At 40.4% G+C, this 20,391-nt stretch overlaps 1 protein-coding gene across 11 annotated transcripts in view; it reads left to right on the plus strand.

Annotated features, from left to right (window-relative positions):
• The window catches only part of pleca (plectin a), a 141,625-nt gene that overhangs the window by 82,727 nt on the left and 38,507 nt on the right, over positions 1 to 20,391 (plus strand). For 4 of the 11 annotated variants that reach the window (XM_049602641.1, XM_049602647.1, XM_049602650.1 and 1 more), the window contains 3 exons: positions 12,772 to 12,833; positions 15,802 to 15,816; positions 18,170 to 18,259. In XM_049602641.1, the coding sequence (XP_049458598.1) occupies positions 12,772 to 12,833; positions 15,802 to 15,816; positions 18,170 to 18,259 (167 nt within the window). Of the gene's footprint in view, positions 1 to 4,773; positions 5,176 to 9,483; positions 9,690 to 12,771; positions 12,834 to 15,801; positions 15,817 to 18,169; positions 18,260 to 20,391 lie in introns of those variants that run through there. The other 7 variants (XM_049602649.1, XM_049602651.1, XM_049602652.1 and 4 more) reach the window with 4 other exon arrangements.

The following is a 20,391-nucleotide window of genomic DNA, read 5'->3' on the forward strand; positions in this document are numbered from 1 at the left end:
TAAAGAAATGCTCCATCATTTCATCCAAGCTGTGTATTGGTAGAGATCTGGCTTTATTTGTGTGGCTCCTTTAAGGTGATTTAGCCCTTGACTATCTATCTTCATAAATATTTACTCATGTATTGTTTAGTAGACTTGTTCAGCCAGTTTTTTTTTTGGAAAGCTCCCATTGCTAAAAGCTAAGCATATCCTCTTTACATACCAAACATGTGCTGCCAGAGGTACTCTCTTTTCGCTTCACTGAATAGCCTGAAGGTTACCTGCAGGCATGTGTGACTTTTAATGTTACCAGACACACCCCGCACAGGCCTGTTTTACTGTTGACACAGCTTGGCACAATGGTGGCTGTCAAACACACCTCTGCAGACGACAAACCCTTAGGCAAATTAAAGGATGACTGACTGACGGTGTGCAGGTGAAGATAAAGGGCAGTTGTGTTTTTTACCACCTAAAAGTATGGGGAGAAACCAGTTTGGCTTACAGACACTCTGAAATTAACTTTGGACAATGAAGCAGCCTAAAATCGATAAAGTAGCCCACAGGCACATCATAACTCCTCTACCTGCACAGAGCTGGCATTTAAAACTGTTCGTAACAGGATGCACACCACCCTGACATGGCTAGCTGTTTTGCTAAACTGAAGCCAGTACTTTTCCCTTAAAGGAAGTCAAGGAGGACACACCTTGAGTAGATAAGTCATTTTTACAACAATGATTTGACGAGTTTGTTATGACAGGATGAGTGGCTTTGATAGTAGCAACAAAAGGAAGAAGTAGACCCAAGAACTTTCTCCTAAAAGGAAAATGAGGGGGCTTAATATACAAATCATATAGGAAAAAAAGCAAAAATGAAAAATACATTATTCTGTTAAGTGCACAGCTGAAGCACTGATCAAATAAAGGTTGCCTAGAAGAGAGGTTTGACTGGTAAATTGAGGGCAAACATTGCATTGCAAAACAAGGTTGCATGCTATCTCTACCTTCTGTCAATATCCGGCCGATTTGCATTTGAAGAGCTCTGCTTTCAGCCATGTATTTGCCGCAGTGCAGACAATAAGTCTACACCCTGTACATCAGCAACGGTCATATTCCCTCTTCCCAGCACTTGCCTGCACTTCAATGATGTATTTTCAGTAGAGGGGGAGGTGTTGCGATCGATTTCTGGCTGTTTGATTTGTACCGGACCTGTAATGTAAATAATGACAACACTTCCAAACATCTGCAATGTCACATGCTTGATGTAATGCTTGTCCAGTCACGTAAGTCAGGGTTATAGTTTGCAGGAGCATCAAGGTGCCTTTGACACAGTGGGAAGGTGAAAGTAGGTAAAAGGGATTTTACCCAGGGCCAGGTTTAAAAAAAGCTCACAGAGCGTCACACATGGCGGCCGGCAAATGGTAGTAAACTCAACACTGGGGACAGCGGACTGTGTATCCTGGATACAGTCATAACAAACTTGAGGAGGAGGTCTATGGTTTTCCTTCACAGGGCCTCACACTGATCCTCGGGACCTTTAAGAGAATCTGAGCACTCTGTTGGTGCCTAGATAATGAGAGTCATTTGTACTAAGTGATTATGTGTTTCTATAAATCATAAACCGTTACGAGTTCTGCCCAAGGCTTCTGTTGATCTTTTCCTCAACACTCTGTAATGCCGTCTCTTGTTGTGTCTGACGCTTCGGGAGATTTCCGTCAATGATTTTGCACAAGGTTCTTTGAAGATTCAAAAAGATTAGGAAGCTCTATTCACTTCACAACACTGAATATGTCTAATCCATTTAGGAAGCCACACCCAAATCTACAGCAGTGTTCATGGAGGACCCACTAGACTGGCGGCTGTGTCTGCAAAACCACATGCCGCATACAGCACATTGTAAGATTGGGTTTAGATTTTGGCCGGTGGTGTGCAGCTGTGACTCACTTTCCTGTCTCCATTCACTGTGGCAGTAATAACAGACTTGAGGAGGGAGGACAGCCTACTCTGCTTTAACTTAACAGTAAAAAACCTTGAAGGATGCCAAGTGTTGAAAACAATGCACGCCCACTATGTCCCGACATGCCCTTTACAATAACCAACGAAACATGAAACACATGAGTGGTAAACCATAGTAACGAGGCTTATCACTGTGTCACACAGTACTCCGTGTGCCCATGTTGGGGCACAAGCTCGGCCCTGATCTGTGTTTATGTTTCAGGGGGTGAAGGACCAGTGACCGTGTCTCCTCGACACGCTTTGGGATAAAGTCTGGATCCCTCCTTTTAGGAAAATTGGCACCAACTCAGAAAATTCTGAGCAAGGGATGGCAGTTTTGGTTAATTTTGCTTTTGAAAGCCAACACCCATTGACTGGTAACTAACTGAGAAAAATTTAAGAAAAAAATGCAACATTACGTGAAATACAAGAGGTACTTGTGTTTTAGTCGAACACTCCATTGACTCAGTGAGCTTTAGTACAGCATTTCATATCAGGGTCAATTTAGAGGTGGTGAAATTTTAATATTTTGCGATGTAGTTGTCTCGCCTTTGATGTTATACAGTGTTGGCTTTGCTGTCAGAACAACTTCTAGCCATGATAACATGCATCATGGCCACTGCGAGTGGGAGTTAGCTCGCTGCAGCAGTCATTCTGTGATTGTCGCTAGTAATGCCATCCAGGTGGTGTGACGGTATAGCTGCGAAAACCCTCTCAATTACGTATTGATTTTATATATTGGTGATACTGAAATCAGTTTTCTCGCTCTTAAACACAAACTGTGGTTTGCTGCAACATTTGAGTGCCATTTAATAATACAGCTGTGATCCAGAGAACTACGCAGATGGATAGCTAAAATTCCTGCTCTATGTATCACTGTCAGAAATGCAAACCCGTTTTTTTAAAAACTGACTACACCCACAGCAGAATTTGAAATTGCATAAAAGGCAATGGACTGAATCACTGTGATGCTGTGCAGACAACAACAATCACTTCTACGTAGGTAGACAGTTGCAATCGATTTTGATCACAGATATGTAAAATCATTTCTGCTGTCATTTTCAGCTGTAACGTGTAAAGATATAAAGTTAAACACAATGGTGAAACCTATCTGAAATTTTATGTACAGTGTTGCTTTGCTAGCATCTTTAATGAACCAAATGTACCCGCACAGAATAAGTTTAACAATGTACTGCTGTGAATGGGGCCGCAGCAAAGTGTATTTTAGCATCCTAAAAACATGAATATCAGTTTAAGTGTACGCTATGTAGAATATTTATACTGCTTTACTTTATACACGAACCAATCAAGGCAGCACTAAACTAGCAACTCCATGTTCTGCAAAGTAAAATTACTGTTTTTGTCAGTAGAGTATAAATATAGCTTACACTTACACTGATATTGATCTTTTTAGGTGGATCTTTTTTAGGTCCACATGTATGTATGTATGTATGTATGTATGTATTTGACATGGGTTTTCTGCCTGGAAGTTATTGTAAACAAATATTGTGATTTAGTCTATAGCTTATAAGAGGAGTAAACTCGAGTCACAGGACTTGGACTTGAGTCACAAATTTGATGACTTAAGACTCGACTTGAGCCTTTAGACTTGAAAATACTTGATACCATTTCCCAAGTCAAAAGATTAAAAAGTACATTATACAACATGAAAGTACTCTATTTATTATTTTACAACATTTATATTATAGGACAAGACAGGACAGCAACATACAAAATTCGTTCTGTTATCCTACAAATTAAGTGCAGTTGCAATTGTTTAACAAACAAATACAAAATCTATAAAGCAGTCATGATATTTGTACCTTTAAGATATTATTACATCTTTGTTAAAATGACATTACATTTGGTGAAGAGCGCAATATAATTTGTTTAGGAATCAAAGCTCAAAGTTTAGCCCCGGGGACTTTAGTGCAAAGAATTAAAATTTGTTTTGCAAAACAATGAACTGGTTCCAAATCTGGCTTATACTAATAAAACTTAATGAATGCTATTGATTCTGTTTTCCCAGACTTTTAAATATTTTGTGCCAAACAGTTAAAGGCAAAAAGCATGTGTTGGTATTGTATGTGCACAGATGCAATAGTATGTGTAGCAACAGAGATCTTTACTCTTGCTAAATATTTCTTAAAATACAAAGCTACAATTTACACACACACACACACACACATATATATATATGTTCTTTTCATGTTCTAAGTTGAAATTTACAGGTAATTATTCATTGGCGTGAAAAGCTCTACTGTTATTCTTTATCTGTTTAAATTACAGTCCTATGGCATGACATAAAATGTGGTAACTGCCTCAGTGATTTGTATGCTGCCTTAACTTAAAAAAAAGCCAGTGTAATAAGGCTGTGAATGTGCAGTATTTCTTAATGTTACGTAAGGACAGAAAACAAGACTCCTATACTGAGATATTTATGACCCACAGCTGTTGTACATGTGGGGGGAGTGATAATTTATGACCCCCAGGCAAACGTTGCATGTGTAACCTGCACTCTGCCCTTTGTCAGGTCTCTCTCTGCAGTGAGACAAAAGAAAGGAGCGACTCTCACTGCTTGTAATGATCGCACCAAATGTGACTTTCCAGAACTGATTCTAGTTTCTGCTTTGCATTAAGGGGCCTGCAGGGTTATGTAATCTGGGGAGAGGCACATGCTAAAATAAGGATGTAGCGTGGAGTCCTCCGTAGTATATACAACCCTCCGGTGTGTTTATTTCGGGGATGTCCCTCCCAGGCGCGCTTTAATGGCACAAATGTTTATAACGCGCTACGCACGAAAGCGACAACAGAGGAGGATGGAGCAGCGGAGAGCTCTCCAGTTCATCTCACCACACGGAACAAAAGTGGGCTGGGCTTGTGACAAAGTGTCTGCAACCTGACACGACCCTGTGTTTTTTCTCCTTCATGTGGCGCGGATAGAGAAAAGTTTTGAGGGCTGGGATCACTTACAATAAACACGCGAGTCAGGGGGCGTTTTCAGAAAAAGTCCAGCGCGCCGTTGGTTTACGCGCGGCACAAACACACAGCAGGATGGCCGGGGTGGAGGATACGATGCGCGCTGCTGTGCCGTCCTGGTGTGTCGGGCTGGAGCAGGGACTGATATACCGACGACATGATTACATCCATGAAATGAGCTGTGGAGAAGTGGGGTCGCATCTGTACAGCCGAATGTGCTGCGCAGGTAGGTGTGGGCGCTCAGCCGCGGTCTCATCTCCCAGCGTCTGTAATAAGAGGAGGTTCTGGTTGGGAGGGGCTGCCGGGGTGCTGATGGTGATGTGTTAACCTTTTCCATGCCTCCACCCACAATACAACAAGCCCGGAGGGTCAAAACAGTGGGCATTGAGGAGATCTTTGAGTAAAGCTTTGTTTATGTCGTCCCGTTGTTGATATTTACGTAATTTTATCGTTGTTTATTAACCTTTGTTGCACTTTTATAAAAGATGGCACAAAGATGTATGTGAGCATTATTAATAATGACAATATCCTGGTCAACTTTCCTCCCACAGAGCACTGTGTTGTAAAGTAGAGCTGAAATGACTAGTTATTCAAGTACAGAAAATTAAAGGAATATTTCACCCATTAAATAGTAAGGTTTTAACAAAAATGCATTTGTTTGGAAAGTACTGAACATACGACTGGATAAACGAGACTTGGATTATGCTGGACGAGTTGCAGAGAGTGCGTCAACAGATCCTTCGATACAGTTTTGCTGTTGCTAAACATGGTCTTTCAGTAACTCCAATGTTTGCCCTTTATTGTGTGGAGGCATGTAAGAAAAACAGAGTTTACAAATTCAAGGCATAACAAATTGATGTACAAATTGTCATTTGTAGGGGAAGTATCCCTTTAAGTGACAACAATTTTAATAATCAAATTGTGTAAGTACTTTATGAAGCAAAAGGGCCAACAGTTCTGTTTCCAGGTTCCTAAATGCAAATATTTTGTGGTAATAATACCAGGGTAAAAATTGTTGGGCTTTGGACAGCTGGTTGGACAAAACAAGCCATTTAAACATACCAGCCTTGGCTCTGGGAACTTTTTCCACAATTTCCTGTATGTCATTAATGCCCCACCTCTCATCATGACATGATCACTGTTGGCATTTGAATAACCGTCAGTGACAGAGGCTCAACCTGATGGAAATTTTACCAAATGTTTGTTTACCTAATGATCATAGCCACTGAATGTGTCACAAAGAAAATGTGTCCTGTAAATGTCTGTTGATTTAATGGACTTTGATATATGAGAAATGTTTTTTTCCTCTGAAACTAAGAGTTCTGCAGAGTTTTGAGGCCAAAACCACTCCTCTATAAACAGTACGCTGATGGACTCTTAGTGTCTGTGTGTTTGTGCTGTGTTGTCACGGCAACCACTCTCCCAACAAATCACTCTTTCCACATTTGAAAGTGAGTGTCCATGAGCATAAGTCAACACTGCAGGGCCCCAAGTGACCTTGGACTTTCTTAACAGTAGTCTGAACCATCTGATTTGGGACTTAGAGCAAAGAGGGTTGTCAGCTACTACTTACACTTTAAATTATTATAGTAGAGTTTTACATATACAGACTTCTCTCATCTTTTGTAGTGCAGCTTATCCAACAGAAGAGGGAGACAAATCGTGCTGAGCGATAAGCTCATGTCTTTAATTGGCCTTGGCTGTCATGTCTGATCATAAATTCAGTAATTATCTAATTCGCATAATTCATAACCGCAAGATTGTAAAAACCACCTGTGGCTAATTACATGCGTTTCTGAATGCATACTCCCTGACAGTAAAACTCACTGTTGCAAAAGTGACTTGGAGTCATTAGTCTTTTGTAATTACAGAGAGAAGACACAATGCGGAGAGCAAAATGCCTCAGCGTTGTTGCTTTTTGCTTTCATTAGGTTTATTGTCCATCCACATCTCACAAAGCTTTTTTTTCCCACCATCTGACAGCACCTGAGTTTGTTGTGAAGAGGAATACATTCCTCACAGTTATAAAAACAGACAGAGCTCTATCTTATACTGTTGTAGTGCATGCTTTCATGCCTTCCTCATTGCCAACTCTGGGTTGGATCTGCCCCACAATGCCCTGGGGCTTTCATTCCTCACCTTGGCAGAGATCCTCCCTGAACTATCCAACTTTCATACCATCATTCCTCCATCACAAACCCCATCAGTACCTGCAAGCCAGATGATACTCAGTGTTAGTTAACATTCCTGTCCTCAGTGGGACTGGCATCGCATGCTGTCACTTGCACAAATGAACAGGCAGACAGTTTTTCGGGCTGGGGTGCTGTTATCGCAGAGAGGCGGCTCCCCCTGTCTGTGAGGAGGGTGGGCGCGCCCTCAGGAATGCATAGACTCGCATGCTTCTCACGCCAGAACTGTCATCATAAAACTCCTATCAGCTCTCAGTGCTCGGGTTTATCACTGCATCTTATCAGTAACAGGGAAAGCAGAAATACCCACACAGTACTGCACTGTATGTACACACCAACATGTTGCTGATAGGAGACCTTTTTGTTAAAGTCATATCTTGCATCACATAAAAAGGGCTTGTGGCTCTTTGTTAATTGGATTTTAAGTCAGTAACTCAAAACCAATTTTACTGTATGTGATTGTGTCAAGAGCCTTTTGAATTAAGCACACATTCAAGAGTTTGCATCCAGTGTTTGGGGAGCTGCCCAACACTACAGCAACAGTTGAAATCTAGTTAGACAAGGAAAAACAATTACAACTGTTGCTGTAGTGTTGGGCAACAGTTGAAATCTAGTTAGACAAGGAAAAACAATTACAAGAGAACACTGTAAAATTTGTAGTTTGGACAAACTTTATTTTTCACACGTTCTTTTTTACACACAGTATACTTTGTTGATTCTAGAGCCACTTACACAGCCTATGGAGTTGCATTCTGGCAGAGGTGTGATATCTGCAGCTTTCATTCCTCAAGTCCTGACAAGCCACCTCTGCGTGTAGGCATCGAAAAAATCTTTCTCCTTTGCAGTCTTATGTATCTGCACGGAAAACTGATGCTTCCAAGGGTGAAAGGTGTTACAGGTATTTAGGTGCTATGGGACATGAATGTGAAAAATGCGGAGGTGTTTGTTTAGAGCACCTGAACGCCTCACTTGCAAAAAAGCAATGCCGTTTTTGTCAGAGATTATTTGTGCAGCTGAACATAAGTTTTATTGCATAAAAAAGATGCAAAAATCTTCTTTTACCACCCATGCACATAGACACTCTGTCCAGTCAATCCACAGAGAGCCACAATAGCTGCTTTGTGTCTGGGATAATTTTCTGCAGCAGTGTGGTTACTCCATTAAGAGTTTTTGGAAACCCACTGGTTACTGGCTTCACTGAAGCCTTTATTCAACATTGGAAATTCATCTAAGAAAAATAGTCCAAAACAAATGCTTCAAATAAAATGTTAGTCTCACAGGTTGTTCTCATTAGAGACCTTTAAATGCTTCTATTCTTCCTACTGTTGGATTCGCTCCTGTAGACCCCCCACCACCCACGCACCCAAAACAAACATCTGCTGTCTCCTAATGTACGGAAACAAACCCCTCAGCGCCAGTTTCCCCTAATTGTGTCCTGATGGACGTAGAGATTCTCATGCTCAAGGTTTTCTTGCACCATGTCGAGAAATGGCGTTGTTTCCACTGCCCCATCTCCTCTGTGTTCAGCAACAGGCTTTTCATTGAGGGTCTGTGGTGTTGTGTGTGGCACGTCCAGCCTTCCCGCCTCCGACCACACACTGGTGACTGCTAGGCTGAGCACTTGGAGTCCAGCTGGGGTTAACAAGCTCCAGTGGGCCGTTTGAGTACAGCTCGCTCTAAATGAGAGAATGCCCCCTTTTCTTGATTAGTGATCTGTGCAATCTTTCTGAAAAGCAAGTTAAGACACTTTGTGTTTAGTACCATCCTTCCAAAGATGACCTGAATTAAAGCTCCTGTTTTTGAACACTGTCTTTAAGCACATTAGCTTGACCTCTGACCTCTCCCTGAATCTCCTAATATACGTAGGGGTGTGAGAAAATCTCAGTACACCTCAGTAACACAGTGTTAGGTTTGTGATACCTCTTCAGTGCAACTGTAAAATAAACATAGAGACTCACAGATGTTAATTAAAGCCTGTGCATTTGGATGTAATCAGTGCAGAGGTCTGTTTTGGTTGGGTGCTCAGCGAGGGTCTCTGGTGAGGTGTGGTTTGGTGGGTGGGGTCAGGGCGTGTGCATAAGAGGGCCGGGCCAAGGGGGAGATTCTTCCCTCTCTTTCCACAGATCACTGTATGATGAATGACAACTTCTGACATTGCAGCCCGCAGGCAGGCATTTTGCAAGAGCTGACGAAAAAAAAAAAGAGGAGCATACTGTAGAATGTCAGAGACGGCAAGGGGAGAAAGGGAGGAAAAAAGGGAGTAAGACTTGTGTTCAGGAACTGATTCAGTGGCTCGAACACTCCCACTTAACTACAGGATCCCACACTGTGAAGCAGTGTTTCAGGCAATAAGGAGAAGTCTTATAAAGTAGACAGCGTTGCCTCTCAACCTGCAGAGGCTTCTGATTTGTTTTTGATCACTGAGATAAGGCCAGCATGGCAGTGGAGCGGAGATTTAGAAACTACTCCTCTGACAGTGTGGGGAGTGACGGGGTCTTCCTAGAGGACTCCTACTATCAGGGGATGCTCAAGGCCATGGATCACAGGAAAGGTAGAGTTTGTCGTCTTTACATTGCTTCAGCAGTACTGGACTGTAAGTGTGTATGTATCTGTGTGTATTTTTAATTCTTTGATGTAGAAATAGGTCAATTGTGAATTGAGATTTTTTTTTCTCAGTTTTCTTCAATGTCTAATGTGTAGAATCTACTTTTGTCTGTGGGGGTCTTCTGCCTCCCTTTAATCAAACGAGCCACGCCCCTTCATGTGTCATGGCTTTTCCTCTTTTTATTGGTCGACTGTGCTGACATCCATTTTGAGACGAAAGACAGACTGAGCAGTGAGAATATTGGATACGTTCTGTTTCATGTTACTAGTTTGGTTCTGCATCTTGCAGCTTAGCAGAAAGCCTGTTATAACTTGCAAAGTGACTTTTTGTTTTCTCAATCAACAACAGTTGTAAATCTGTTTTTTTATCTTCAAAGAATTTCAAAACTCACCACTCCAACCAGATGTATTTTTCTTCAAGTGCTAAAACACCATGTTGTCTCCTTCTGTGTGACACTCCACATTACAGCTGTATTATTCAGTTACAGAGTGACAGCATGAGTTGCCGATATCACACAGCTGTACTACGGTGAACGAACAATAATGTTCATTCATGCGACCTGATATCTCACACCTCATCTTTAAAGTTTCTTTGACCGAGCAGATGAAAGGAAACATCCAGAGCTCAGCGTGCCGCTCCGGGCTACAAACCTCAGCCAAGCAAACACATTATTTGTAAGAGGGATCAGTGAAGTTTGCTTTTCTGTGTCATTCCTTTTGGTTTTGGAATGTTAAGTGTCTGTTTGACCTTTATTCCTTTCGTTGTATTTCATGGCAAGAAGAAACAACATTGCCCTGAGTGGCAGGAATAACGTTTCTGCAGAACAATCCATCTTCTGTTCAATCTAGATGCAAAGTCATGCACTCATGATGAAATGACGAAGTAGAATTTCTCTGCTTTTGTGGTTTTATTTCACTTCTCTGTTCAGAGACAGTCACAAGCGTGTTTGTGACTCACTGACTGAATGCCACCCTGAAATGGGCGTTGGCACCATGAGATATTGTCTTCTTCGGTGTCTCTGTTCTCTCGTTATCTGATCACATCTTCTGTTGCACAAGCTTTGATAAAAGTTCTTATCCAGATAAGGTGATGAAGCTCTTAAACACTGTGTGACTGATGTGACTAATAAGTAATCAGAACATAATGGTTTCATTGTTTCATCAGATTTTAAAGTTCATAACAATAAAGTCACATTGTTTTGAATCCTGATCACATGTATTCAAAGACAGGCTTGTTTCCTTACATCATGCCGCACTCTGTGTCGACAGCCTCCCTCATCAGTTGCTGAAGCACTTCAGTGAAGACGTGAAAGTGTTGCTTTGGTGGTGGAGTTGCTGCATGGGGTGGAAAGAATTTAGGGAAAACGTTACATAACATGTACAGTACCTGCTGGTATGTGAGTGGTGTTTGGGATAATCAGACTGTAAAATCAAAACCAAAACAGCACCAGTCGTACAAGGTGAAACATGTTCCAGTAGAGGTGCTAATCTGAGGGATGTCGGAGGTAATTTACTCATGTTTCACCTGACAAGCACGATACCTTTCTTTGTTTTGCTTTGATGGGCTAGTTTCAGACCAACATAAGAGGGAATGCAGTCACTTTCTGTGTCACCTGGAGCGTCCTCTGCAGTCTGTGTTGACGTCAGATGCTCAGCGCTCTAGTTTCAGGCTTTGGGGAGCACAAATATTTATTGTCTGTAACTCTGGGAAAACTTTTTTTTAATCTAAGTGATGATTCCATGTGGGACCATTACTGTGGTTGTAGATGTTTCAGCTCATTAAATAGAAATTCTGTTTACATCCAACTATCTTCTGAAGCAGTGGTTCCCAACTCATGGGTCAGGACCTTTCTATGGGGTCACAAAGTAAATCTCAGGGGTTGTGGGATGATGAAGAAGCAGAAATAGATATTTTATTATTTCTGCAACACAAAATTATGTTTATTTTCTATGACTGTGCTCCAATTTATTCTTTTTCTCTTGTGGATTACCAGATAATTGTACTGCCTCAGGCCTCTAAGAACTATAAAGTCAAAGTTACCCTTTGGCTATTTTTTTACTATAATGATGGGAAACAAGTTGACTTTCCTTTCTATGAAGAAGTCATAGACCGAACAGTTTGTGTGTTTCCATTAATTTCACAGCTCAGTCTCCAGATGAAAATGTTGTCATTGTATATTTCTGCAAACCACGACTGCTTTACATTTACATGTTTCACACGCATCATATCAATGTTTCTTAAGTGATGCAACACCAGAGGACAGCAGACTTTGTTGTTGGAAGTTGGAGGGGATGGTGGATGGCGGGACAGATGGGCAAGTTGCAACTGCAAAATATTGTTCACAACCAACAAACCAAAAAAAACATAGTTTTTTACGAAGTCATTGCTGCCTCTTCCAGCAGCTTTTTAGGCACCAAACGTGGGTGTTTTTTTAGCGACCCATGGCTCTTTTTCCGGCGGGCATAGTACCACCAAGCAGTTGTTTTCATTGAGACATCGCTGCCTTTCCAGTGGGGATTGTGCCCCCAAAACCAGATAAAAACCTGATCTTTTCCTAACCATAACCAAGTTGTTTTTGTGCTGAAACATAACCACATGTTAACCACAATGCTGTTGAAACGTAAAATTTCAATGTATCTGCTACATACGTACATGTACAAATGTAAATTATCTGTGGTTTGTAGAAACGTACAACCCCAATATTTATTCTGGTGATTGGATTGACTATACATTATTGATAGTCTCTTTGCATTGCAATGTTTTTTCTAAGCAGACCACTTTAAAGCAGTTAGATTATGTGCAACAGTAACTTGACTTTGAAAGAAATAGAGATGACAAAATATTTACATTTATAGATCATCATAATCTGAAGTAAGTTTTACAGTATGTCTCTGTAAAATCATTTTGGAAAAATATTCCAGAGTAATGTCAGGTACACAATTTGTAGTTAATAGGTTAAAGCATGCAAAAACTCTTACATGGTTACAGCCGATTAACCCGAGCTTCTGTTTGATTTGTCCCTCCACAGATGAACGGGATCGAGTTCAGAAAAAGACCTTCACAAAATGGGTCAACAAGCACCTGATGAAGGTAAGATCCCACTTCAACAACACTCACTAATACTGATACTTAATGATGTATTAAGAAACTCAAAAATATGTTCACATCAGCTCATTGGGAGCACAGACCTCAATAAGAAGGACTCCAGCTGTCCTTAAACGACCCTAAAGGTTGTTTTGTTTAATTCAGATCCCACCCAGCTTAAATTACACAGAAATGTTGCCTTTGGAGATATTAGACTGTCTGATCTAACAGAGTCTCACTGCTGGAAATAGTTACCTGAAAGCAACAACTTTTATAAACTGGAAGCAGAACACAAAGCAAAAACAGATTTTTGATTCCTTACACCTCTTTTCAAAGAAAGTGCTGCTTTGGGATAAGGTGAAAAACATAAAACAAATTGCTACACGTGATATTTAAGTTAAGTGTATGCATGTGAGGGAGTTAGTTACAACCACCTGGCCTCGCTTTAGGAACAGCAGCGTTGTGGGCCGGGCTCGGTCAGGTTTCACATCTGGACTCCAGACTGGGCGGCTTCTCAGGGTTCTGCAGGCGAACAGGAAGCGCCGGGACTGAACTCCTGCTCTGAATGTGGGAGCCAGTGCTAAATGTGTTTGCAGCCACGACACTGTAAGGCAATACATGCAAAATGTTCTGGCCTGTGAGCCCTTAAAACAGAAGCACATCATGTGTGTTCTGTGCAAGCCCCTGATCTAGATAGTCAGGTGCAGAGTAAAGGGCTGCAGCCACGGTAACAAGTGTTTTCCATGTCGATTAATAAGTGCTGAAACCATTTTAATAATTTACTTATTATATGAGAGATTAATAAAGCAAAGAAGCACTAAACATTCACTTTTTCCTGCTGCTGAAATTTGAGGATTTGCTGCTTTTATGTTTCCTAATCCAAAATTAATTGAATATTTTTTGGTATTTTACTCTTGATTAGACAACACAAACAATTTGGAGACATCACCTATAGCTCTGGGATCTCTTGATTTTTTTTTTTTTTTTTACTGTTATGTCTCATTTTATAGACTAAAAGATGAATGAATGAATCCACTAAGAGATTAATCAACAACAAAACTACAAAACTAGTCATTCTTTGCAACTGCACAATTAATCTGTTTTCTCCTCCACTAAATCTGTTTTTCTTCTTAGTTAAATGAATGAATTATTTAGTCCAATACATGTCACAAATAATAACAAATGATTTTAAACTCTTATCAGTCAGTGTTTGGTCATCAGAAGAATGATCACGTAATGTTTTGTTGCCTCATTAATCACAGACCTGAGTAGAAACGTGGTTTACCACATTCTTTTGTGATTCATCAATCACTCCTTTAGTCTCTACTAGTCTCTATACTTAACTCACTTTGCTTGGGGGCCAATTTTGTAAAATGACAGAAGGCCAGGGGCCAGATGATAAACAAACGTTAGTAATATTTATTAGTACATGTAATAAATGAATTGCCTTTTTTCAACCTTTTGACCTTTGTTGACCTCACTTACCTTTGCCAAGAGGCAAATCAAGTCGCAGCAGCTCCATGCAGCTCATGTGTACGCATAGGTGTTTGTGGAATTTTAAGACAAAAAAGGTATTTTGATGTTTTTCATGCACTCTGGAACCTTATTCATATTCAAAGTACAAAAAAATCCCAGTGTGAATCAGTTTATTTTCATTGTGAATTAGAAAATGGTCGGTGGGCCACAGGGCATCCTATTACAGGCAAGATTTGAGTATCACTGTTTTAGTCTATGAAATATTAAAAAAATAGCCCAGCCCAAAACATGAATATATTCACATATTTACTTATAATATATGCCAACAAAAACAGCAAATCCTGAATTATGTGAGAAGTTGAAACCAAAGGATGTTTGCCTTGAAAAATGACATATGATCAAACCAAATAAGTTGCTGATTTTGACCTACTGATTCAGCTCTAGTCTTGATTAAGTCTTCATCGCGAAGAAAAATGCAGAATCATACTCATAAGTGGTCACAATTTATGACTTATCTTTTGACATCCTCAAAAGGAGAGGGGAGTGTAAGACTGTACTTAAAACTAGCTCCTGTAATGTAGTGTTGTGTTATGACAAGACAACAAGAAAATAATGCTCATTTTGCAACCAACATGTATTTTTGTGTATAATAGGGATCTCTCTGGTCTCAAGTAATAACAGACTAGTTAAATTACATAGTTCAAACACCAAAATTGCAGTAGTTTGTTTACTGAATTGCATTTATAAACTGTCGATCATATTTTTAGGGAATGTTTTTAGCATCTGTTAAACCAAAGCACAGCGTTGCTCTACCTGAAGGGTTCCACTTGTCTTACTTTTGCTCCACCAACACGTTCAGGTTGACAAATCCTTGTTTTCACACAGGAACTGAAGTGTGTTAAACTGAGAGGAATGTCTGCTGTCCTCCATGCGCGTCCTGTCCCGTCCGAGACGGCTCACAGGCTTTTGTCGTCAGTCGTTGTTTCTTTGTCTGGAAATCCCTCAGATATGGGTCCAAAAGAACTTTAGCGGGTCGACAATCTGGCTGCCCTCGAGGCTATTGGACTCGTGGTCACAACAGAGTCATGGGATTAGACTGTGAGGCCAGGAGCGTTCCGTTTTAGTAGTCAGCCGTCTCAAAAGTGCCATCTACTGTCTTACATCTCCTCAGATTACAGAGAATGAAAATCAGATGTTATTCTGTGTTTCAAGTTTTATAAATCCCATTGCAATCCAGATCGGACCAGAAACAGACTTACATTCATAAAAACAATTCTGAAAAACAGTTGTAAATAGTTTTGGACTGAATCACTCACATCAAATAATAAAAAAAACGCTGAAAATATAAAGAACATTTTGTCTGTCAAATCAAACCAGCGTCTGCGTGTTTGTCTTTTGTTCTTCTTTTCCCTCACGAGTCCCTGCAGTTTATATCTCCTCTCATCAAACTCTTTCTTCTTTCCATCTTTCATCCTGTCCTCCCATCCTTTCCCATCAGCACTGGAAGGCAGAGGTAGGTGCCAGTGAGCAGAGTGCTGAGTGGACATACATTAATTTCAGCCTGCATGTCTGTGTTAACATTTATGTCCTCTCTCACTCCCATCTGTTACCTGGGCTCCTTAGCTGCTAACCCTAGACATTTTTTCACTTCTTTTTAACACTTGGACTCTTTTCTAACTGCTGCAAGAGACTTTTTTTTGCAGTGCAGTGTGTCTTTACATGTTCTGTAACTGTTTACAACAGCTAAAAAAAACAACAAATTAGAAACAGAATAAAGTTTATGTAGTAGTAGGTAGTTTCAGGAGTGTGATCCGTATTTGTCAAGTTTATAAGTTTTATTTGCAACCTTGGGCTCATTTTCATAGTTATCATATCATTTCTGCTGCTTATGACATAACATTTTACTTATCAACACAGACACGGCAACATCACTGTGTCCTAGAGCATGATAGGAAATAAACAGTCAAATAATCAGACGCACCAAACAAACCGCAGGAAGAGAAAATGAAGGCAAATATTGAAATGATAACCCAAAAATGTACTGAAAACATTGGTGACATCCAATGTCATTGTTCAGGTTTGACTTTGACCTGATTTGACCTGTCATACTTACAACACTTATCTCTACAGAATACAACGCTATAATGCAATGATTAATTTAATGCATTCACTTTAGTTTTCACTAGGGCTGCCACGATTAGTCGACTAATTGATGACTAATCGACTATTAAAATAATCGGTGACTATTTTAGTAGTCGACTAATCGGTTTGAGTCATTTTTCATAGAAAAGTACTATAAAAGTACCCCAAAATACTCTTACTGCAGCTTCTTACATTCAGATATTGGCAGTTTTACACACTCTCCCGTGACAGTGAACTAAATCCCTTTGGTGTGAGTATGAAACAAGACATTAGATGACGTAATTTTGGGGTTTGGGCAAGACAGACCGACATTTTTCAACATTTTAACACATTTTTCGATGAAATGATTAGTCGACTAATCGAAGAAATAATCGACAGATTAGTCGACAATGAAAATAATCGTTAGTGGCAGCCCTAGTTTTCACCTCTAAATTAGGTAATAGGTAATTAGGAAAATAGAACATTTTTGACAAAATAACTTTTTGATGATCATCAGTAATGGGGGTATAATAGGTGTTCTTGAACTTTTAACAAACATAGTTTTATTGTATTATCACTGCAAAAACTTGGGACGGTCACAGTTCTTAGAAGGCTGTTTTGAGGGACTTTTTTTTAGCTCCTACTTCAGAGTAGGTACTCTCCCAGCACAAGAGGAATTTTGAGTGACGTGAGCAGGGATTGGTCGAACATGAGCCAATGCAGCACTGGCAGCAGTCATTTTTAAAAACCTGTTAGCTGTGTAAATGACAGCCTACATAAAGTACAAACAAAAGCTTAAAACGAAATGAATGGGAGGACACACAAATAGACTGACAGAAGCCTAGGCTTAACTGAGCGTATTCCTGTGTGAAAGGGTGAACTCTCACATGATTATGTCTCGTCAAACTAAAGTTGCATGGTTGATAAACCACATTCGGCTTATGTCACTTCAGCGTTTCTATTTGCGGTGTGAATGCAAACAGAAAAATAGCCCTTCAACGTATGTAGTTCTTCGGGGAGCTCCACAGTGGGCCGTTCCTTTCAGGGAGTCCCCAGAAATGTTTTGCCTGACAACGCCCAATGACTAGAACATTTTGGTAAGTGCAGAAAATTACATCACTTTACTGTAATGCAGCATTTAAAACCAGGAAAAGACAACACTTAAGATATCCAATAATATATAATATCCAAAATCTACAATATCCAGAATCTAGTCAATCTAATGTCAATCACTGTCTAGTCTAATATCACGATATTGATATAACATCAGTACATTTAGCAGCCCTACTATAGGTAAGTGTCTTAAAAACATCTGGTTAAACGGGTTTAAAACTGATCATCTAACCACTCATGTTACTGCCATTCTTAACCTTGTGTGTCAATCGATGCTTCATCCAATAGGAATGATTGCCAAAACTATGAAAATAAAAATCGACAACTACTTTAAAAGAGCCCCAAATGTGGACCTAGTTGCCACTGCAGAATGTGGACAGTTGTTGTTGCTGTGTGTAGGTCCTTCCCTTTAAGTTGCTTTGTTTATTTGTAGGTGCCATTATGGGATTCAGTCAGACGTGTCTGTGCCGAGTGTTGAGGTGGTCTGCAGTTCCACCACTCTTTGTATTATTATGTGTTAAAGCAAAAGCAGTGGTTCACCACTGCTGCTGACGTGATGGAAAACTAAATGTATCAATCAATATTATATCACTGAAAAACTTAAATATTTGTCTCTTCTCTTTTGTCCGCAGGCCCAGAGACACATCACAGACCTGTACGAGGACCTCAGAGATGGACACAACCTTATCTCCCTGCTGGAGGTGCTCTCTGGAGAGACACTGGTGAGCTTTGGCAACCTTTGACCTTCAGATATTAGGACATCTGCTTCTGCTGTAACCCCCTGTCCTGTCCAAACCTGTCTTATTGCCCCTGCTCCCCTGTCCTACTGACTTAATTTGCCATCATATTTGTTCTAATGTCCAGTCCACTTGTTGTAACATGAACTGCTCTACATGTTTATCTGAGTCAACTGTTATTCTGCTGGGTCTCTTGTCTCCACTCCTGCATGTGTTGACTTTGATTCTTTGGAGGTTTTTTGGACATTTCAGAACATGCTGAGGTTATGCGCACTACTTGTTTTATTGGGAACACACCTTCTGGTGATGTAGCCTTAAAACACTAATTTTCATTCTTTGCTTCCATCTCGTAACCTTTCTGCACTGACTTGTTTGACCCCTGGTTTTTCCTTTATCTAATTCCTGCTGACCTTTGCCCTGACCTCTGCCCCTGTGCCTCTGCCTTCCTCTCTTGCGATGCTCTTGCTGTGGTAGCCGAGGGAACGTGACGTTGTGAGGAACGTGCGGTTGGTGAGTGGCGCCTGGACTGTGGGCGTCGGGCGTGGCATGTGTCAACACCCCAGGTGGCTGCTGGGTTGTGCATGATGACAATCACACTCCCTGTATTGTCCCCTCTCTGTGTCAACATCGTCCTCTTCCATTATATCAGTGAGCTAGTAGGGGTGGGAAAAAATCCATTCACTTTAGTATTGCGATTTTTTTTTTCAAAGATTTTTTTAATGCCTGAATTAGTGTAATTTAAATGCAGAAATAAAGATGTCGTTTTATTGTGATAATCTATGAGTAACCGTGATGTCATATCAGTTTAAAGAAAAACAAAGCTAAAGCGAGAAAGCAGAAAATGGCAGACAGTCCGAGGATGGACTTTATACTGCTCGAATAACAACTTTAATTCAGCCAGCCCAGCGTGAACTCCCCGCCAGCTCAGCAAACTTTCTGTTGCTGCCATTACACAGATTAGGCTCAGCCCACAGTGAACCCTGGCACTGGGGTTTGCACTGGCCGAATTCGAGTTGCTGCAGCCACTTCTAAAGGTCTGTCTCTGGAGTCTCTGCCCGCTCTCCTACTGGCAAATTGTCTCCTAGCAGCGCAGAGTGAGATGGGGGTTTAGAGGTGCATGAGCTAGCTAACTTGTCTCATTTAAATAAATGTATAGGAAACACTGCAGGGGCAGCTAAATGTAGCAGTTTAAATTTACCTTAAAAAGTATATATTGTACCTGTACATTTTGTTGTAAGTAAGTAACATGTATTTGAATCACACCTTTCACAGAGCAAGGTCACTAAGTGCTTAACCAAAAACATTGGTCAAAAATAATTATTTAATGATAATATTTATTATTTTCTTGTCTGTGCTAGTTCAATACCAAACTGAAATTTATTGAATAGACACAGATGGAGTCATAGAAAATATAAAATCATCTTAAGGTATTTTATGCTCTGATAGTCTACATAAGTTGTAGTTACACATACAAACCACCAGCATGGTCCTTTAAAATTGTTGAATTGAGTTGTCAGAGTTAAAGTATTGGGTTCCCTCACGATGTTCAAAGCAAAGGCCAAAGTTTCATCACTGCAAGCTGATGTGCTGACTAATTCTGCAACAAAGCTTCTTACCAGCTTCAAGCTTAAAATGTGAAGCACTGATGCATGTCATGGCCATCACACTTGGAGTTACTCTGCACTGTGCAGGTTTACAAGTCATATGTTTATGGTTTCTGCTTGATTGGACTGCATTACAGTTAAAATCTTAGACAGCATAAGATGTAAAAGGTGTTTCAGAAGAAGAGAAGTTGATTGTAGGTCTCAGAGAAAATGAGGATTGTTACTGACGATTGTGGGAATCACTGAGATCATGTGTCATTCATTATCATGCTCTCACCTGCAGACATCCTGGCTGGTTTGTTAATGCATTTCAGGGTCATGTAGGGTCAGATCTGGTCAAAGGTCTGGCCAAACGCTTTGATCACAATCACGCAGAATTTGAGTCACACTTCAAATCTGCTGCATTTTGATTTTAAGTTAAGACCATGACTGTAATGATTTTTGTAAAGTAGAATAGATCTTTGTTTTAAGCACAAAGGGTGTTGCTGGACAATGAAAACACCCGTCCCTCAG

This window comes from Epinephelus fuscoguttatus, linkage group LG17 (assembly GCF_011397635.1).
Source record: "Epinephelus fuscoguttatus linkage group LG17, E.fuscoguttatus.final_Chr_v1".
Lineage (NCBI taxonomy): Eukaryota > Metazoa > Chordata > Actinopteri > Perciformes > Serranidae > Epinephelus > Epinephelus fuscoguttatus.